Genomic DNA, 22,334 nt, shown 5'->3' with positions numbered 1-22,334 from the left:
CTAATTCTCCATACAAACTTTTCAGAAAACGGCCCTTTCTAAATATTTATGAAAAATTCAAAGTGCAAGTGTTTATGGAGATCCCAAAGTTCATGCTTCCCATTAAGTTAAGCCTGTGCAGAAGTTTGTTGGTCGGTTTTATATCTCCGCCTACTTGACGGCTTTGCGTCCAGCTGAACATCCTCTTCCGAGAGTCCCGGCCAGCGATCTACTCTCCTTCATTCAATGATGTCTTTGTTGGCGGTTTCTTATCTCGCTCCATGATTATTTTTTTTATATTTATTTTTTATGTAGCATTTTTGAATGTTTACAAAATCGAATTTTGAAATTCCTTGTTATAAGGCTTTCTAGTCAGAAAATTACCAACACATTCAAAGTATGTTTACATTACAGCTGGAGGGTTGTTTGCATCAGGTTTCCTATCTCTTTCTATCAAAATTTTTTTGTCAGGCGACTTCTAGCTGGTTTTTTTGACTGACCGCCCGATATGTCAGCCAACATACTTCGCAGGGCTGTGACAGCTCGAACTCGATCATTGTTTGCATCAGGACACTGTGACGAGGAGTTCATCATTTTTAGGTTAAATTATATTTTTTTCACTGGGCCTAGAAAGCCTTATTTAAACCTAAGTTTTTAGTTTTTAAAATATATTGAAATTTTGAATTACCTATTTTTATTAGTTTTTATATTTTTGAAGTCTTGAATTACATAATTTGATTTTTTTGGATTTTTAAACACGTAGCCAAATATCTTGTGCGGGATTTGATTCTACAAAAATGTTGTTGAAAATAATCAACAAAATATTGCGTTTTTTTGGCTGACAGTGACAGCTGTTGTGCGATGCACGCTAAATTGATTTCCTAAAATCGGCTCCTTTTTAATCAAAGTTCCAGACACGGTTCCAGCTCGGTGCTGGCTCTGAGCTCGAGGTTTCAGCCCCAAGCTCGAGGTTCCAGCTCCGGCAGAACCGAAGTGTCACCCCCTAGTTTAATCAAACTTAATTTTTCACAATTTCACAAAAGTCTTCTGCTGTTTAAAAAAAAAAACTTTGACGTTCAGCGTAAGTAAAAACCTTGTTTGGTTGATTCAAATATACCTTTTTTTTGCGTGAATTTCACTTTATTTTTTAAATTTTTGTATTTTTTATTTTTGAAATTTAAATTTCTTGGTTTAGATTTTTAAAACTCTAGAATGTGTGTGTGTCTTCAAACTGAAACCCTGATTTGTGATTCGATTTCCATTTAATTAATTTCTGAATTTTTGAATTATGTGATTATGGTTACAGTCATCCCACAAATTCGGAACAGTTTACAGATCGGCCAATGTTCAACAAATCATAGAAAATCGATGATTGAACATAATGATTTGCTTTTACCTCCATGTGAAAGCTTTTCTTGCGATCTTTCAAATGCTGTATCGAACAACTGCAAATTTTAACTTTTATATCAATTTTTTGAAGAAATACTTTGACCCTCGAAATCCACAAATTCGGAACACTTTTTTCTTACGGATGTAAACAAACTTTGTTTCTCTCCATGAGTACACATTTTTTACAAAATAATGACTTCACGCACTGAAACCAACGAAACTAAAGCTTAGTTATGATTTATGAATGGGCTGATAAATTTTTTTGTTAAATTCAGGTGTTCCACAATTGTGGGAGGCACAATAACATCCCTGCTCTGGATAAAATAGTCTTTAAATGAAGTTTTTTGTTTAAAAAGTACTACTTTTACTTGTGAAATAGCAAGAGAATGTCCAAATAAAGGTTCTAAAAATAGCAGGGTCGACAGAAAAGTTGCATTTTGCATCCTATTGACAAGTTGCCACAAAAGTGTTCCGAATTTGTGGGTGTTCCGAATATGTGGGATGACTGTACGGCCTTTACCTTGCCTTTGCCTCTGTTTTTCTTCATTCTGAGCAAAAAAAAAATCCTTTTGATTTTGGGCACTTAAAATCTTGCGTTTTGAGATTCGGCTTTAAGGCTAATACTCAAACTCAGAAAAATAAGCTTTATCATTGTGAACATAGTATCACAAAATTAAGCTTAATTTTAGGACCAAATTGGGTCTTAAAAAGAAGCTTAGATTGCTGATATTATTGTTCACAGCGATTTAGCTAATTTTTCTGAGTACAATGACCCTTTGTATGACCACAAAGAGTTTAAAATGGATTTTTAAATCAATTTTGAAAAATTTACCTCGCGGTCCTTCTTGACAGAAAAGCTCCTACTTGACAGCTCGTTCCAAGGGGACCATAGTTGATCCATCGAAAAAATGTTGTCTTGTCATATTTTTTTTTGCATTAAAGTGAAAAAAAGTGATCAGAAATGGTTTTTAATCGTGTTTTTTACCGTTGTACATAAAAATTGACATAGGGCTTTAGTACCCAATTATCATACCTAATTGCGTTCCGTAATGAATGAACGCTCCCCTAATTCCCGTCAAAACGACATCGTTTCAAAACGTTTCACTGAATCCAAACACAGAGAGAAAGAGAGAAACCCCTTTTCACTCTCCCACCCAACAAAGAGCCACCTCATTCGACTTGTTTTTATTTACATCGACGACGATCGCACTTCGAGCAGCAGGTTTTAGAAGTTCAGTTTAGTTCAGGAGTGAGTCATTCTCCTGCAGGTACTGGAAGTGTCTGGAAGTGCACATCTGTGTGGTCGCACCCAAGAAAACTTCAATTTCTGCCCGATCATCGTTCTGTCAGCTGAGGAAAGAGAGCAAGCAAGAGCCCTTCGGAGTTGTGAAATTTGGCCCAAATAAAAACAGCTTGCTTGGCCACGGGGAAATCAGTCCCAAATTGTGAGCCGACCAGGAAGAACGCCAAACCGTTTGTGAAAAGTGTGTAAAAGTGAAAAAGTTTGAAAATTTCTAAATAAAAGTGTTTGAACAACTAAAACGGAGAAGCAAAACAAAATGGTGTTTCCAGACGCGTTGAAAATTACGATTCTTCGTGAAAATGGCGAGCAGGAAAACTTCCTGATGTCCGTCAATCGGCACCGGGAGGTTTGCCACAGCTTCGACAACCTCCGGAACGAGATTGTGGCCCGGCACCCGGAGCTGCTCCAGCTGGACGAGGTCAAGTTCTTTTGGATTGGTGAGTTTTTTATTTAACATCGGAAAAAGGTCTTGATTTCATAACTGCGCATTAGTTTTGCTGTGTTTTTCTCACACACCGAAACACACACACAGTCGCACACACTTTCAGAAGAAGTGGGTTGTTTTTGTTGGGTTTTGGTCGTCGGAGGGAGAGAGTTTCTTGGCCCTTTGTCAGCATCATCTGTTTTGCAGTGGTTCCGAAAAATTAAATCAATTTAAAATATAGACACAATTTTGTGTTTTGAAAATAGCAGCATCTTATTTTTACAAACAAACTTTTTGTTTTAATTTTATACACTAATCATTTTTATTAATTTAATCATTTGATTGAAACATGTTTTAACTCATTAGAATGAGAAATCAGATAGTAATAGTAATAGTAATTTTATTTGGCAACGATATCCTGTTAGTTAGACTTTTTATCAGGGCAAGGATGGATTGGTTTATCAAAAGTTTATTGGACAAAAAATAGTCTGCACGTCATACACGCGTCTATGATTCATAGGTAGTTGATATCTAGTGAAATTAATCGCACACAGTTTTTGTTTCAGTCAAGGTTTTCAGTCAATTTGTTCAGGTGTGCCCGACTCGCGTTATTAGCTGGCCAGAAACAGCAATTATACACTTTGATTACCTTTAACGTTGACATGTTAAAAGGCCATTAATTTTTTTTTTTTAATTTTATGAAAATTGCTCATAAATAGAATAAGATAGAGATTCATCTATTTTTACACGCCGATTCAATTTGCCAGTCATTCTTATCCAAGCATAACATGTTTTTTCATGTTACCAAACTTGTACGTATGATTCATATAAATTGGTTCGTTTTTATTTTTAAGAGTTGTTTCACTGGTGTAATGTTACGAAATAAACGAAATAAAATAAATATTTCAAATATCTTCGTACAAATTTATTACATTTAAGAATGGTGCCATCCAGAAACGAGGTACCGTAAACAGGGGTGATATTGAAAGGATTTCAATGAATTTTTCAGATATTATTCAACCGGTAAGACTTTTCTCATTTTTATTTTTATATTTTTAAAATATGTTCTGGGCTTGGTCACACAATGTCCACGTTCGTTTTACGCAAGGTTTTTTTTAATAGGGCCCAATTAGTTTCGCTAAAAAATAAATTCAAAAACTTGGAAGACTTTGATAGTCACTACCGTAATCTGGGGTGAATCGGGACTACAGTCTGAATAGGGACAGCAGTTTTTAGAGCACTTAAAGCTTTTAAATTTTGAAATGGATGTACACTGCCCATGTTCGCATAAATGTTCCATATGCAAAAACAGCAAGCTGAGAAAAACGCATTTGAAGTTTGTCCCACACATAAGGCTACGTGTTAAGTTTTCGTAAAAAAATGGATTTCCTCCTGATTTCTAGAAAAAAGTACTGGATGTTATAGGCTTTTCTGAAAGAGCACACGATTTTGAACCATACTGCATCAATAACTCAAATACGATGAAAATGCATATGGGACATTTATGCGATCATGGGCAGTACACATCTTGTTGGCCAGAGTCTATTCTAACCAAAACCAACCAGAAAAATCAAAATATTGTGCTCTAACATGGTTAAAACTTCTGTCCCAATTCACCCCATGTGTCCCGATTGACCCCAGTTTACGGTACGTTTCTTTAAAAATTGAGCCTAAAAATGAGCAAATTGAATAAATTACGTCAAATTGATCATCACTCCTAAGTCAAGTTTCTTTATTGCTACATTTGAAAAATTTACAATTAAATGTTTGTTTAACTAAGTTTTTTTTTAACCATTTGGGGTTAGGTAAATACAAAGTTTCAAGTTTAATCAAAATTCATTAGAAATTAATTTTTCATAAAAAAATATAGTTTTTTGCCACCAAAAACAATGTTGTAGCATAATTTAAAAAAAAATCAAAATATAATTCGAATATTGTTCTACTGAAAACGCCGGAATGTGCCAGGCGTTGCAACTTCACGAAATCCTATTTACCAATGTTTTCATAATTATAGTTAGGCCGCTGCAAATATTTTTTTTAAATTTTATTTCTGAATGCCTTTTGATAATTTTCAGTTCATTTAAGATTAATTTAACAATCTTCTTATTTTTCGGAACACTCCTTACAAATCGCAAAAATAAAAATAAAAAAATCATAGGGCTTTAAATTTTTTTTTGTTGATATCCTAAAGAAGAACATTAGAATAAGAAGGTTACAAGATCTACAAAATCTTTGAAATGCTTGTCCAAAAATGCACAGAAAATGCCGTTTCCTTTCATGTTAACATGTTACAGTATTATGTCAAATCTTAAGTGCTAGGAAAAAGGTAGTGTAGGGTAGTGTGGGACTGTAACAGACTACAGAGGCAATACATGTGAATGGCGCTAAAGGATATTGGAAATTGTATTCGATAAATTTTGATTAAAAAAACAGATTTCATCGCAAAAATTAAAAAAAAATCTTTAAAGAAAAATTCCACTTTTTTCAGCAGTTATCACAAGTCAAGAGGGTTTTCCCTTCTTCAAAGAAGGGAAAGCTAACTTGTGTCAGTCAGGAGATTAAGCCATTTTTAAAGGGATTCTTCTACGAACTTCGATTAATCGAAACTTCAAATAATCCAGTCTGAACTGTACTGAAAAAAAATGTTAGCAAATCATACATATTTCTGGGGAATGGTTTTCTGGGGAACGTGAGACAATAATTTGACACTCTATAACATAGAACCTCTGTAAACCCATATTTCACAACCCTCAAATATTCCAACTTAAGGAAGTATCAAAAGGCTTTCGAAAACTTTTGCAGATTATTCCAAAATTACTTAAAACTTAAACAATATAACCTCAAAATCTCCTAATAAAAAAAAAAAAAAACTTAATGAAACCCATTATTTTGAATAATTCTCCTAATTCCACATAGGTCTTTATATCCGCACTATTTAATCATTTTCTGGCGTACATTTAATTTTGCAGCCCAAATCCAGTTAATGAGCTGAAAAATTATGTTTTTCTTCAAAATTTTCTTTTCTTGATTTGTGTGCACCTTCGTCAAAGACCAAGATTGTTTACTTTTACTCTTTGGTCTGACCAGCCTGATGGCAAGATTGTCAAATTGTATGTATGGGCCGCGATACTCTCATTGGTTGGACCGTGGACCCCGCTATTTGGTCGCTTTACCCCTCTGACGCTAAATATAGGGTAAAAGAGCCAGCAAATGTGCAATTAAAAAAAAGTTTTTTTTTGAAAAATTATTTTAAATTTGGTTTTTGATGAATAATTTTGAATATGTTTTGTCAAAAAATGAATAACTAGAAAAAATAAAATTTAATCCAGCCTTTTGAGGACGAAGTCAATCGTTCACATTTTTTAATGTTAACTTATTAACATATTTTAGTGTTAAATGTCAATATTCCAAGAAGATAATGTCCAGCTTGTGACGATATACTACTTTTCCTTTACTTAGCAATCGAATCCAGAAGGGGAACGATAACCAGCTATGTTGGTCCGCACCGGGTTCTTGACTCCCATTTACGAGGCGGAAGCGTTACCGCATGGCTCGGTCTTAACAAAAAAATTAACTAGACAAAAAATAACAATTTCAAATAACAAACCTAAATATTAAATAAACTTATTTTCAAATTTACACATAAATGGCCTGTATACCCTATTTTGTGCAACCAGTTAATGGAGCTTTCACCCTATATGGACTGTCAAAAGCGAGGTTCACTTTTTGACAAGCTTGCCACCAGTCTGGGTCTGACAGATTTGGTCTGACAGCTTTATCATGGATTTTGGTCTGGTTTAGGTGAGGGATAGGAAACAGCACCCTCCTGGATTTTACGGGTTCAATCAGGGGTGTTCAAAGTTTCTTAATGACAGGCCAATTTTGAAGTTAACATAAGCTTGTGGGATATGAAAATTTGTTTATTTGAAAACAAACACTTTATTACAATTTATTAAACTGAAAAATAAATATTAAAGCAATAGTTTTTTTTAATTTCATGTATTTTTTACATTTTTGTCATTTAAATACACTCAACCCCCGGTGGTTGGTCACTTTTTCGTTTGACACTTTTTTAGTTTGTACGCCGTTGGTTGGTCAAAGTCAAAGTCAAACTACGCACACTATCACAACAACCGTTTGGTAGTGTGTGTGAACTCCGTGTAAAAGGAGTGTCAAACTAAAAAGTGACCCCGTTCGTTTGACAACAGTTGGTGTCAAACCATCGGGGTTTGAGTGTACTAGAAAACAACAGTTTTGTTCAAAATAACTACGAACCAATTTGCTTTCATTAAAATTCATCAAAATCAATAATACAAAAAAAAGATGCAAAAAATGCATACCTCAACAAACAATAAAATTAGGTTATGCCGCTGCAAATATTTATGTAAGAAGTTTATATAACGCGAACTAGTCATGTTCGAGGGGTTTTGAACATTTTGTTGCTGAAGACAATCGTAAATTGACAAAAATAAATAATATGAAGAAGGGTATTTGATATATTTTCATTAAAATTTAAATAATTATTTTTCACAAAAATGTTTTAAATGGTGTGACACAAACACAAATCCCATAAGTAAATTGTGCGTTATAACTTTTAAATTCATATGGAACGTAGCCTTGGTAACAGGGCTAAACGAAAAAAAGACGAGGGGATGACTGATGCATAATATTTTCTCTACAAAATGTAAAAATAAAGTTTGCTTAAATTTGTTTCTGCAGCACACCTTTCAATTTTCCTTTAATTTTGACTTAAAATTCAATAAAAACTTAAAATATGATTATTAATTTGTTAAATTTGCTTCTTGCATCCACTGGCCGCCTCGATGATTTCGGTTTGTTTTTTGACGTTTGTCTGCTTTTTAAGTGGGCTACGCAGTCCAGTTATTGAGCGCCAAGTTAAAAAGCAGCCCAGTTAAGCAACGCCCGAACAAGTACTGTACATATATTTTTGCTATTTTTACAGTTTTCAACTTTAGTCAAATTTGAACGTTTCATAACTCATTTCCAAAAAAGTTTGAATTTTTTTTTAAATTTTCAATCATTTTTAAACCTTTATTATTTTATATTTTTCAATAAAATATTTTTATCGAATGATCGGGATCAAAGCATGGTCCTCAATGTCTTTCAAAATGGGTCCGCGGGCCACAAAAATTCACCTCGCGCGCCATACTTTGGTCATCCCTGGATTAAATTCACTTTAAAAATCTTCTTTTTGCAACTTTTAACATAAAAAATAATTGTCGTAACTTTGCAATAGATCAATCCCTACTTTGAGAAGAAAACTAAATAGATTCTTTCAGCTACGCTTTATACTAAAACACTACTTTTCTCTTTCCCCCGCCCAGACGACGAAAAGGACGAAATCACCATCCAGAACCATGCCGACTACTTCGACTACATGGACTCGAACCTCGGCGCGACGGCCTCCCAGAAGCGCCGTATCTACGTCAAGGGCGTCCGCAAGCCGGCCAAGCCGGCCCAAGAATCCCAAGAGGAGGCCTCTTCGGCAGAAGAACCGGCCGCCGTCCCGCTCCGGGTGGGCTTCGTCGACGCCACCGACACCGTCGTCCAGCCGGACATGCCGATCCACACGAACATCGTGTGCGACGTGTGCGACGAGACGATCCGGGGCCACCGGTACAAGTGTCTGCAGTGCTTCAACTACGACCTGTGCATGCGGTGCGAGGCCAAGTTCCGCCACAAGGACCACCTGGCGGTGCGCATTCCGACGCCGGAGCAGGGCCAACGGTCCGGCTTTCGGCTGTTTGAGCGGCTACGCAACTACGCGGCCGACTTTGGAGCGGGCCAGTCGCAGTCGCAGTCCGCGGCGGAGGGCACCAGTGGTGGCGGTGGGGCGAATGATTACGAAAACTCGAAGCGCACCAAGCGGCATCACTGCAGACACGGGTGAGTGTTGAGTTGGAGGGTGGTTCGATTTGAGCGGGTGGTTTTCGATGGGATTGATAAGATAAGATAAGGGGAAAAAGCACGGATGAGTCAGAATTGTATCTTGAACATGTCTATTTTCTTCCCCTTGCAGCAAAGACCGCGAGGAGTCCAAGGAGCGCCGCGAGGAGAAGGAACGCAAGGAGCGCAAGCATCGGCGCGGCCGTTCGTTCAAGGACGTGCACGAAGAGTACGTGCGTCACGCCCCGGGCACCGGTTCTGCCGGGTGCCACTGGCGCCGCTCCGGCGGACTTGGCCCGCAGATTACCCAGCTGTTGAACAAGGTCATCGATCCGGCCAACATCGAGGCGGCGTTCCTGTCGGCTGATGCCGCCGCGGCAGCTGCTGCGGCCGCCGCCGAGTCCGCATCGGAAGCGGCACGCGCCAGCATGGCCAACTGCCCGCTGTTTGCGGCCGCTTCGGCTACGGCCACGTCGTCAGCAACGGCGGCCGACGTTGAAATGAGCGCTCCAGAAGCGACTCCGGCCACGGCTTCGACAAGCGAGGAACCACAAGCGAGACAGGCCGCTCCCAGCGCCGATCAGGAGAACGTAGTCCCCGCCGTACCGATTCCCGATCTGTCCTGGCTCGCCCCGACCGCAGAGCGCATCAACAAGATCAACCAGACCTTCTCGCGGATCCTGGACCCGTTGGGCATGAACATTGAGATTCGCTCGAACGGCTCGACGCCGAAGCAAACTCAAACTCCAACGGAGGAAAAGCAGGACAAAACCACGGAAACGGCCAGCACGCCGACCACGAGCACGCCCAGCCAGACCACGCCGGCCGCCGCCACAAGCTCCAAGTCAACGGAAATGGACCCGGTCGTTGCGTTGGAGAAGCAACTCGGAGCCGCTCTGCTGGCCGACCCGCTCGTGAAGAACGACAAGAACCTGGAGAAGAAGCTGAAGGCCGCACTTGCCGACACAGACGAGGAGGACGGAACGTCCTCCGTTAGCAGCGTCTCACTGCTCAGTGACAACGAGGAAGCATCCGAGAACACCGAACGCCGCTGGACCCTAGTGGACATCCCGGACAAGGACGGCGACCAACCCCTGGTCCAGCCCTCAACTTCGTCCAAACAAACAACCCCGGCCACCCCGCCCTCGGTCCCAGAAGTCCCCTCCGCATCATCAGCCCGCAACGTCCCCGTCAAACCGATCGACTACGAGCAGCTTGGAATCGCCCTGAAGCAGCACCTGGAGGCGGAGAAGCAAGCCGCAAAGCCATCGTCGTCTTCAACCTCGCCACCAGCCTCAAAGGAGGCCTCCCCGTCGCCGAAGGCGGCAATCCCGCTGCCGGCACCCCAGCCAGCAGTCGTGGTCCCACCGGTTGCCGCTCCCACGAGTACCTTCTCGCACCGTAAGTTGAATCACCCCCTCAATTTCCAGCACATTTCTAAACGAAACTCTCTCCCCTTTAAGGACCCCACGTGAACCACGCCGTGCACGCGATGATGGCGATGGGCTTCAGCAACGAAGGAGGATGGCTCACCCAGCTGCTCGATTCGGTCAACGGGGACATCCCCCGTGCGCTGGATCTGCTGACGCCGCACCAGATTAACCCTTGAAAGTGCTTTTGAACGATTAACATCACAGTTTGTTTTTAAACACACCATTTGACTTTAACTACTGATCTATAACTATACTACTAACCACAGCTCATGAGCAATATTTTACAATTATTCAGTAGTAAGAGAGTTACTGAAAAAAAACTACACGTAAATTTGATACACGCAGCAAAAACGGTGTGAGGTGATAAATGTTAGTTTCTAAACGTAGGAGTGCAAGGCGGAGTTAGTTTGGGCACAGCGTTGTTTTCCCGTTTTTTGAACAACAAATTAAACAAGATAATATTCGTACAGTTGAGAAAAGCATTGAAATTATCGCCGATTGGCACAATATGTGATTTTAGTTTCGTTCATTCAACTTTTCTTTTTGGATCCATTGAAGGCTGTTTTATGTTTGATTCCCCCAGTAGACTGTAGGCAACATAACTATGTACAAGTTCGTACCTATTCATATTTTATACACATTTATAACAGCAATTATCCGAAGTTCAATGATTAATAAACATGGAAAAATAAAATTATGTTGTTTTATTTATCATGCATGAAGAACACCCTCACAGATACAGAAGGCTGTTTAGTTAAATTGAAAATTAAAATAAATATGACTTTTTTTTGCGAGCATTCAGGTGCGGGAAAAACTCTGGAAATAATCGTTGACCTCGATTTATTTTTTTTAATAAAATTTAAGACAAACTGCAACCAAAAAGTGAACAAAATAACTAAACTTTAAATTCCGAGATTTGTTTTCAAAATATTAAAGTAAAAAGTAGTAAGTAGTATTTTATGCAACAAGTTGCAAAAAGAAGATTTTTTTAGCACGTACATTTATCCAACGAGGTTCACCGAGTTCGATAAATACGGCGAGTGTTGAATTAATCAAGTTGCAATTCCGAAAAACACCCTTTGAATGGAATTGTAAATTAAATATCCATGTATTTAGTCAATCCACCGTTTAAATCAAAACAATGTTGGAAAGTATTACTTTTTGGACCAATTCGCAATTTTTTCGTAATTTTCAGTGTAAGAACGGGCCTTGACCGATCTTATGCACTAGGTTCCCGACGAACACGCACTGCCCTTAAACCTACATCTCACCCTTGCTCTGAGTCAGTACGAGCAGCACGTTAGAACACACCTTGAGTGTTCGTGCCAGGCATGCACACCTTCTTTTCCGGTTACGCATTTTAACTCGGCCGGGGGTGGTACATTACGTAGGGTTTGATGTAAGTATAAGCGCCCAGCTCCCTCCGTGTACGCACGAGAGCATGCAGCTAGTGCTCAGTGCTCCATCGTTTTTTCGATTTTTTTCGCCGTAATTGATTGTGGTTACCCGCGAGTTTGCTTCTCCAGCATGCCAAAGGCCGGCCGTGGCCGTGGCAGTTCGAGTGCGGCCTCGAAAAACCCGCGAAGTTCGTCTACCGGCCGTGTGCAAAAAGGTAAACAAACCAACGCCGTGTCGGCCGCCATCGCGCAGGGGAGCGTCAGCGCTGAAGGCATCGACAAAAAGTTACTACATCCTGGATATGTCCCAAGATCACCAGTGCGAACCCGTTCCGGTACTTCTGGTGCCACGACCAGTGGCACATCAACATCCGCCAACATCCCCATCAGGAACGAGTTCCAGATGCTGAGCGACGACGAAGAAAATAACAACTCTGACGGTAGCAGCACTACCGACGACGACGACGACGATGATGGTCGTGCACGGAAAAAAGTGCCGACGTCAAAAAAGAACAACTCTCCAGCGGAACGTAGACCACCTCCAATTTTTGTTTTGGACACGTTAGCGGACGATGTTGACGAGTTGCTGGAAGGCCTCGGATATTGTCTGAAAATCAGTAAGTCGGCAGTGCAAGTGATCACACTGACCAAAAAGAATTTCGACCTGGTGTTTGAAGAATTGAAGCGTAGCAACTTTAACTTCTACACATTCAACCCCGAGAAGCCCCCTGTTAAGGTCGTCTTGCAGGGTTATCAAGACCGTCCGATCTCCGACCTGAAGGGTCACCTTTCGGACGCCGGAATAAAACCGCGGGAGATTAAAGTGCTCTCGCGCAAGACAACGGTGACAGGTACACACACATTGTACCTGTTGTACTTCGACCGCGGCACCGTCAAGATCCAAGACCTGCGGCGGACTAAAACGTTGGACGGTTTTTGGGTAAACTGGCGGTTTTACACCAAGAACCCGACGGACGTAGCGCAATGCCACCGTTGCCAGAAATTCGACCACGGCTCACGGAACTGCAACCTCCGGCCCCGCTGCGTGAAGTGCGGTGAGTCACACCTCTCGGAGGTGTGCGCACTGCCACGAAAGGCGGACTTGGGGGACAAGGCAGAACAAACCAAGCCGCGCGTAAAGTGCGCGAACTGTGACGGCAACCATACCGGCAATTACCGCGGATGCGTTGCGCGCAAGGCCTACCTCGAGGAGCAGGAAAAGAGGAAGAAGAAAGCGTCCCACCCTCCTCAGCGAAGTACGAGCACAGCGTACGGTTCCAGCTGAAAACTCAGCGTTCCCTCCTGGTTGGGGGCGTTCGTTCGCCAGCGTGGTCGCTGCCGGTAGCGGCAGTACGGCCCAGCAAGAAGTCACCGGGGAAGATCTCTTCACCCTGCCGGAGTTCTTTGCTCTCGCGGGGGAGATGATGACGCGGTTTCGGAGCTGCCGGAACAAGGCAGAACAATTCCTGGCCCTTGGGGAACTGATGATCAAACACATCTACAAAGGATAAATTACCTGTGATCTAGATATAAGCTTTCTCTTCCTCTATCCCCTTTCCTTTGCAATTTCTGTAAGTTTTTTTTTGATAGTTTTTTCTTACTCTTGCTAGTGCCTTAGTTAAAGAAATAATTGTTCCTAAATGGATTATGATGCAACACACAGCTGTAAGGAACTCCAAAACTCTGTTATGCACTTCAAAATAACTCATTGTATCTTGATTATTCACCAATAAAACCGAATTGAAATTGAAGTATAAGCACAGACAAACAGACATGAAAGTTAGAACAAATTTCTGTTCAAAAAGTGGGACCAGTTTAAATTTGAATTTTGTTTGCTCACTAACGCCATCTATCTACGATTCCTAGAATCTCTCTCTCCCAAATGACAGCAGGACATGCGTATGTATGTATGGGTATATGTTGACAGATACCCAAAAGCACGCATCAAAGGCAATAACAACAAAACGTTGAAAATGCACGTCGAAAGAAAAAAATGTTCACTTTCGGTATAAGAAAGAAGGCGTTCCGTTTCAACGGAACTTCTCCATGTCGTCGTTCCGAAACCCACCGGAAAATCGCGCTTGCAAAGCCTGTTTATTCCTCTTCGTCTACTGGCCAAGTTAAGTCCCACAATAAAGTCGCGTGTCCTTCCGCGGACAACACGGTCGCCTTAACATCTTCCCTTACCAGTTGTAAAGAAAACGTAGAAAAATTGGACTTTTATCGGTCCTTAGCGATGGGTCATAGTAGGTAGGTGGTGGAAGAACCTCCACTTTCTATCGGTTGGTAGAGTGGCCAACGCATTCTAGTGTTTATTTGACACGGTCCCGAATACTAGAACAAGCTGGCCTCCTCAGCGATATGAGGAATTTCCGTCGAAGCGGAACGCTTTTCGCAAAGCGTTGGTCGTTCTACCATCGATCGACGTGTGGGATCTTCCAACACGTAAACACGAATGTGGCAACAAACGTGCCGAAGAGAATGAAGCTTTGCAGTAGGTGGCAAGTTTCCCCTTTGCTATTGAAGAAACTGCACCGACGGAATCATCTGCCTGGCTAACAAGCACTCCGAATAAACAAGCGCAGCTTAATCCACCGGAGCAACAGGTTCTGAAAGCATCGAGTGCATATGGTTTCCGCAATGATCCATCCGACGGGAAACCTAAGAAAAACGACTTCAAGCCAACAATGTCCGAAAAATAAGTCTAATAACTCCACGTGTTGCCGGCAACCAAAACAAAATAAAAATAAAGGCTCAAAGCTGTCATTTAAAAGAACTCTCGCTGAGCACAAGGGCGCCTCTGGCGGTGAAACCGAAAGGTAATCACCATGCTTTCAGATTTTTCAAAAATGACCGTTACATTTTTGGGACAAGTTAGTGAACTCGACTTTCATGTCTGTTTGTCTGTGGTATAAGCGCCTAACCATGTATAGTGTGCCTAACAACTTTCATTAAAGACGGTTTCCACGCGAAATCGACCATAAAATTACGATTTTGAACCGGACCATTTTCGATCCTCATAAAACTTGCTGGATCGTTTATCCTACTTAAATCAACAACTCTTGTGCACTCAGTTTAGTAATTCACAATGGCATTTGAATTTTAGGAATTCTTTTAGTTTTAAATTATTGGTAATTACATTTAAATTGAATAAATCATATCTTTCGAAGCAGATGTTCAAAAAATCGATCGAAAGTGTGTTTTAACGAAAATCGTGCGCTCTTTTCAATGAAAATATTTCCAAAAGCCGAAACTTTCATTTTCGATCAAAAATCAGCCAAAAATCAAATTTTCGTCGAAAATCAGGCTGAATACACCCTTAGATTCAAATTTTGCCATTACCATTCGAAAGAGCGGACAATTTCCCACTTTTCTTCCATAGACACCAAGTTGGAGCGAAAGCGTTTTCGAGTGGTTTGTAAATAAAAACCTTTTTTCGTTTTTTTTTTATTTTTCCCAAAAAACTAAATTACATGTTTTATGGCAAATTTTGTAACAGATCCCATTTTTAAACTTAAAATAAAGTTCTGCTTCCGTTTCAAATACATATAAAAGGAACGAAATAATTACTAAAGATAACCAAAAAAGATGCACTTAAGGTAACATTTCCTGAACCACTTTTAGTATGGAAAAATGTTTATCTTACTCGTCATTGTTGTTAATACCTGCAAAATATATTTTTTTTTGTCTTAGGCTGATTCCTGTCGCGTCAGGGCGGTTCAAATATGACAATTTTGAGTATTTTTTAATAATCATTGTCAAAGGCCGTTTAAACTGAACTCATGCGTATTTTTCCTTGAAAGCCAAATTAGTCACTTTCCATGTACAAACCGGATAACTTAAGTTGGTTTAAACAATGTCAAGTTGTTTTTGGAAATATGTGTTTTTTTTTTTTGCAAAATCGCCATAATTGTCATTTTAAAGCACACCCTGACGTGCCAGGAACCACCCTAATTACCTAACAAAAATTATGTATAAAACTATTTTGGGTAGAGAATCCCGAAGATTTGAAGCCGATCCGAGCACCTTAGAGTTTGGCCATGCCGTTTGCCTGGAAAATTGTTGTAAGTCACTTAGCAGAATTTTGTAAGATGTTCAATAATTTGTCAACGTGTTTTTTTTCCTACAATTAAAATAAAATTAAAATCCAACACAGGATTTTTGATTTGTCATCCTGAGAATAATTTAAGTAATAGTAGGACGAAAAGGGAATAAATATCACAGAATTTTACAATTTGCAGCTTTTCTATACAAAAATTGTTGTAACTTTTCAGAGATTTGATGAAATAGCATGTTTATTCTGCAAATTTATTCTTGATATAATTTGCTTCAAATATACGCAAATAGTTTTGGTAAACACGAATAAATGATGTTTCCAGATGAATTTGGAAAATAAAATAAGAAAAAAACTATTTTGCAGGTATTAACAACACTGACGAGTGAGATAAACATTTTTCCATAATAAAAGTGGTTCAGGAAATGTTACCTTAAGTGCACCTTTTTTGGTTATCTTTAGTAATTATTTCGTTCCTTTTATATGTATTTGAAACTGGTACGTCAAGGAAAAACTCAAAAACACGGAAGCAAAACTTTATTTTAAGTTCAAAAATGGGATCTGTTACAAAATTTGCCATAAAACATGTAATTAAGTTTTTTGGAAAAAAAATTTAACAAAGGCGAAAAAAGGTTTTTATTTACAAACTACTCGAAAACGCTTTTGCTCCAACTTTGTGTCTATGGAAGAAAAGTGGGAAATTGTCCGCTCTTTCGAATGGTAATGGCAAAATTTGAATCAAAGGGTGTATTCAGCCTGATTTTCGAAGAAATTTTGATTTTTGGCTGTTTTTTGATCGAAAATGAAAGTATCTGTTTTTGGAAATATTTTCATTGAAAAGAGCGCATGATTTTCGTTAAAACACACTTTCGATCGATTTTTTGAACATCTGCTTCGAAAGATATGATTTATTCAATTTAAATGTAATTAAAAATAATTTAAAACTAAAAGAATTCCTAAAATTCAAATGCCATTGTGAATTACTAAATTGAGTGCACAGGAGTTGTTGATTTGAGTAGGACAAACGATCCAGCAAGTTTTATTAAGATCGGAGATGGTCCGGATTTTGAGTGGCCGATTTCGCGTGGAAACCGTCTAAAGCAAAAACTGTTTTATTTTTAGTTTGAATTCAAAAAATAATTGTTATTTACTGTGTTTTGTTTTCTCCTGAAATCTTTCCTAGTGTTGAGCCGTGTTTATATGTGGCTATTTCTTTTGTCGCGGTGTTATGTTACAATTTTTGGTCCAAAGCATTTTATAAAAGTTTTTCAAAAGTACAATAGTAATATTTGTGTAAATTCTTTGAACATTCCAAAAATTGAGTAAGGGCTCGAACCTCATTTGTTTGAAGAAAAGGGTGAAGATTGAAAACAATGGACAGTGAAAGAAATATACTATTTGAAGAATCAATAGTTAGTAAAAGAAAGATAGTAATTTATAAAGTAGATAAAGAAATTAACAATAATTAATAAATAGAGGTAACAAACAAGCTAAGATTGTATTGAGGGCAATTTACAGGGAAGATGAAAAATTATTCAAATAGATAAATAAAGAAAGGGCACATGATAAACAAAATTGACATCGCTGCCACAAGCGCCACAAGCGTGACAGAGTGTGACAAGGGGGGGAGGGGGGGTCTGTGAGACTGTGACGTGACGCTAGACTATTTCTTGAATACTGGAAATTCAGTCTTAAAATATATATAAAAAAAGTTTAATGATTGATAAACTTTACCGTCATCTGGGGCGAATTGGGACATCGGTCTAAATAGGGACAGCACGTTTAAGAGCAGTTAAAAAAACAAATTTGGAAATGGATGTACACATTCCGTTACTCTGAATCTGGTCTATCATAAACCACTCAAAAATATCAAAATATTGGGCCGCAACATTGCTAAAACAGCTGTCCCAATTCACCCCAGATGACGGTACTCATAAATAAAACACGGTACAAGGCTTTAAGAAACACAGTTTTTGATAATAATTAAATCATCATATTTAAAAAAAAAATCCAAACGCAACCTTTAAAAATAAAATAACTTCCTCGATTGAACACCGAATTAAAAAATAATCCTACATTTATAAATCATGCAACAATTGCTTAAGTAAATTTTCAAAACAACCTATGAGTCATGGGTTTTCTATTCAGATAGGACCTTTTGAAAATTTAATCTAGATTGTACAAAATATCAAGATGGGGGGCGGTCCGACAAAGCGTGACGTACTTTTCGAGGGGGTGTCGGAGCCAGCGTGACAAAGTGTGACATAGGGGGGAGGGGAGGTTAATTTTGGCCGATTTTAGCGTGACATACTTTATGGATGACGCCCATGCTGTTTTGTCCAAAAAGGACTACGGATGTAGTTGGGCTCCTACCGGGATGTTCCTCGCCTGGGTATCAACCGACGAGTATCATCAGTATCATGCACCCTTGGCCTGCATTACTTTTCGGACCAAGTGCAAAAACTTCCATTTCAGTGCGGAAAAGAACTTTTCAGCATTTATTTTGAAACGTGTTTCTATTCGAATCTGTTATTTTTGGTAGAGAAAAGTAGGCCGTTTCGTCATTCTAGAATGACAAGAAAAGTCAATAATTTTACGGCGGAATTGCAAAACATGGTTTTTAACACTATTCCAGTTTAGGGCTAGTGATTGTTAAAGGCGCAAAAATTGAAATTTCGTGGCATGCAAAAAAAAGAAATATCACGGTTCTCTAAAATCCATTATAACGTCATGATTCGAAATCCGGACACTTAGAAGCATATCATTTTCGTTATAGCTGACAAAAAATCATGTAATAAGTTGGAAATGAAGAAATATCATCAGGATGTAATATTAACAGTCAGTTTTAAGAGAATGTATGCAAAATAGGTCTTTTTTAGCAATTTTTCATGAGAATTTAAAAATTAAAATTACTTGTTGTGTTTCGAATCCCGGACACTGATAAAAGCTGATTCGAAATCCGGACACTTTTGCTTCGAATTCCGGACCCTCGTTTTTGCTAATGAATCGCACAAATTTGGACTGAGATGTTAGTGATTGGCATTCTTTAGGTCTCAAATAAGCTGTTAACATCAAAACAATCGGTATTTTATATATAGATTTGCTAGAATTTAAGGAAATCAAATCCATAAATTTCTGCTTTGCCTTCCCGGTGCTTCGGACGCCTATGAAATATTTCACGTGAAATGTTTCGCATTTTTGGTAATCTTATAATTTTATTTTATTTAATTGTTTTGACATTAACTACAGCGTTCAAACAAACTTTAAATAAAAGTTGATGTTAGAATTCATCAAATAACACAGTTTTGACATTCATAATGCGAACTTATATCCAAATAATTGATAAAACAAGATGAGGTGTCCGGGTTTCGAAGCGTCCGGGAATTCGAATCATGACGTTAGATAAATCCAAAAAATGAGTAACCAATAGTAGAATCAATAAAATAAGTGAAATAAAATGTTGTCTGTTTCCGTGGTTTTATTTCGAAAAAGTTAAGGAAAGGTTCCATCAGGGGATTTCACGAAAATGATGTTTATGTTGTGGTTCTTAAATAAGCTTCCTGAAAATTTTGATAGCTTGAAAAAGTTTTATCAATGCTTAGAATGTTACCTGGAGCAATTATCACGGTAAACAAACCACAGCGGACCCTTCAAATCATTTAGAGGCTTGATGGTGGAAGTGTTAAATAAATAATCAAAATTTATTAAATTTGAATTGAATGGATTACAGTCATGTGGGTCTCGTGGCGCAGGGGTAGCGGCTTCGGCTGCCGATCCCGATGATGCTATGAGACGCGGGTTCGATTCCCGCCTTATCCACTGAGCTTCTATCGGATGGTGAAGTAAAACGTCGGTCCCGGTTTCTCCTGTCTCGTCAGAGGCGCTGGAGCAGAAATCCCACGTTAGAGGAAGGCCATGCCCCGGGGGGCGTAGTGCCAATAGTTTCGGATTACAGTCATCCCTCATATTCGGAACAGTTTACAGATCGGCCAATGTTCAAAAAATCATAGCAAATCGATAAATGAACTTTTAAGTTGAAATGGTTCGCTTTACTTTCATTTGAAAACTTTTCTTGCGATCTTTCGAATGCTGTATCGAACAATTGGGTCCTAAAATGAAGCTTGGATTGCTGATATTATTGTTTACAGCGTTAAAGCTTATTTTTATGAGTACAATGACCCTTTGTACGATCACAAAGAGTTTAAAATGGATTTTTAAATCAATTCGGAAAAATCAGCCTAGCGGTCCTTCTTGACAGAAAAGTTCCTACTTGACAGCTCGTTCCAAGGGGACCATAGCACTATGGGGTTTCAGGCGGCCATAAATCGAAAAACCGACATACTCTAATTATTTATTTGGTATTTTTTTTCAAAAATAAACATTCTAACTAAGAAAAATCCGGAGTTTGAAAGTTGTAGGTTCAAAATTCACTGAATTGCAGACCTTCAAAGGCGAAAATGGTAAGAAAAAACATGTTTTTTGACCAAAAAATGATTATTTTTCATAGTTGTACTGTGTAGCTGTTTATGTATTTTTTCCTGCATCATTATATATATTCAGAAAGGTAATTGATTCAACTTTTCAATAACATTTTACAAAACACACTTTTACAGGCTAAGAAAAATAATAAAAATCAAAAAAGATGGATTTTTATTCAAAATTTAGTTTTTTCAACTTTGTTAATGGAGTACTTTTTTTGTGTGCATTTGTGCGATCTGAAAATTTTGCAGCTTAAAATTTGAACCATGTCCTAACTTGTCTCCAAATTTCAAAGTGCACTTATGTGCACTTTTTGAGTTATGCCATTTTGAACATTTTGATTCTTGCAAGAAAATTAATGATTTCGCGTATACGCTTGGTTAAAATCGCATTATTTACCTGCGGAGGCAGAAATGACGTACCAGCTATGTATGTTTTGAAATTGATTTGATATTCATGACTATGTTGGTACTTAGGTACGTTTAATAAAATTAGAAATTTCTATTCAAAGTATTTTACAGTAACGATTCGTCGAATATTCATATCAGTTCGTTGTTGTGTTCTTTTGAAAGTATGGATAATAATACCGTAGTGTCCCTGTACGATAAAACGAAGCACTATTCTGAAGACGTGAGAACTGCTTTCGAGTATATTTGTGAGAATTACAACATTGCAGAACCATCACATGATCAACTCAGGGAAAAACCACAGAGGAAAAACTACGCATGCTGTTCTGTAGCATCTCAAAACGAGGTATACAAAAGCCCATAGAAGAAGTTCATATTTTAAGTAATCTAACGACAATCGGTTACATAGTGATTTTGATTTAGAAGAATTTATCGTGGAAAACGTGAATTTTGCATGTGGATCAACCAAATACGTGGACGAGAATCCATACAATTTTCCATAAAATAAACCGTCTAAAATTCTAAAACACCGCAAAAATCAAATTTTAATTGGAGAGGGAGGGGGGGGGGTCTTCAAAGAGAGGTGGATTTTAACTCAAGAAAAAGGGGAGGGAGATTGAACGTAAATCAGAAACTTTAACATAGCATAAACCGCCATTCCGTGCATCAAATAGACAGAGCAAGAATATTAAAATTCACCACTTTAATGCATGTGGCCTCAAATATATGAAAAAATCGAAAATTAAACTTTTTTTTGGAAAAATATCAAAATTCATTTGTTTTCATTATACTAAGTACAAACAACACAAAAAAGTCACAAAAAAGCAAAAAAATATTTTTGGCCGCTCGCTTATATGGAAATATCCCATAGTGCATAGTTGATCCATCGAAAAAATGTTGTCTTGTCAAATTCTTTTTTGCATTAAAATGAAAAAAAGTGATCAAAAATGGTTTTTAACCGTGTTTTTTACCGTTGTACAAACAAATTGACAAACAATTGTTTCATTTTGGCCGATTTTAGCGTGACATACTTTATGGATGACGCCAATAGAAACTATGTTGGAAAGGTCGAGATAGAGCCATTTTAAAATGATATTTCCGATAATGTCTAAGAAAATCAATAAAATCAATACAATTTCAGCACTTTAAAGAATATGCCTTTCAAGATAATGATGAATATTGCTTCATATGACTGTTAAGTATCTCTGGGACAAGTTACAGATGGTTTGCTAATGTAATTTTTGAGATACAGCAATTTTAAAGTGCTATTTTCGATTTTTTTTTCTAAGAAAATCTATATAATTGGCGTGAAAAAGTCGGAAATAGCATCTTAATACAACTGTATCTCAAAAACTACATTAGAAAACCATCTGTAACTTGGCCCAGATATTCTTGACAGGCATATGAAGCAAAATCCATCCATCTTATCTCGAAATGCACATTCTTTAAAATGCTCAAATTGTATAGATTGTTTTGGTTTTCTTATTGAAAATCGATTGTAACATCTTAAAAAGGCTGTATCTTGAAAACTACATCAGCGAATGTTTTCATTTTTTGCTCAG

At 38.4% G+C, this 22,334-nt stretch overlaps 1 protein-coding gene across 1 annotated transcript; it reads left to right on the top strand.

The window, feature by feature from the left end:
- The first annotated feature begins 2,553 nt into the window (after positions 1-2,553).
- Positions 2,554-10,734, top strand: LOC120418288 (protein ref(2)P). The gene is made up of 4 exons (XM_039580615.2): positions 2,554-3,108; positions 8,441-9,002; positions 9,136-10,403; positions 10,466-10,734. The coding sequence occupies exons 1-4, from the start codon at positions 2,928-2,930 to the stop codon at positions 10,609-10,611; spliced, it is 2,157 nt and encodes a 718-aa protein (XP_039436549.1). The 5' UTR covers positions 2,554-2,927; the 3' UTR covers positions 10,612-10,734.
- Positions 10,735-22,334: the final 11,600 nt, after the last annotated feature.

Source organism: Culex pipiens, chromosome 2 (assembly GCF_016801865.2).
Source record: "Culex pipiens pallens isolate TS chromosome 2, TS_CPP_V2, whole genome shotgun sequence".
In the NCBI taxonomy this organism is placed as follows: Eukaryota; Metazoa; Arthropoda; class Insecta; order Diptera; family Culicidae; genus Culex; species Culex pipiens.
The sequence above is the reverse complement of the archived record's forward strand: the minus strand, read 5'-3'. Positions and strand labels throughout refer to the sequence as shown.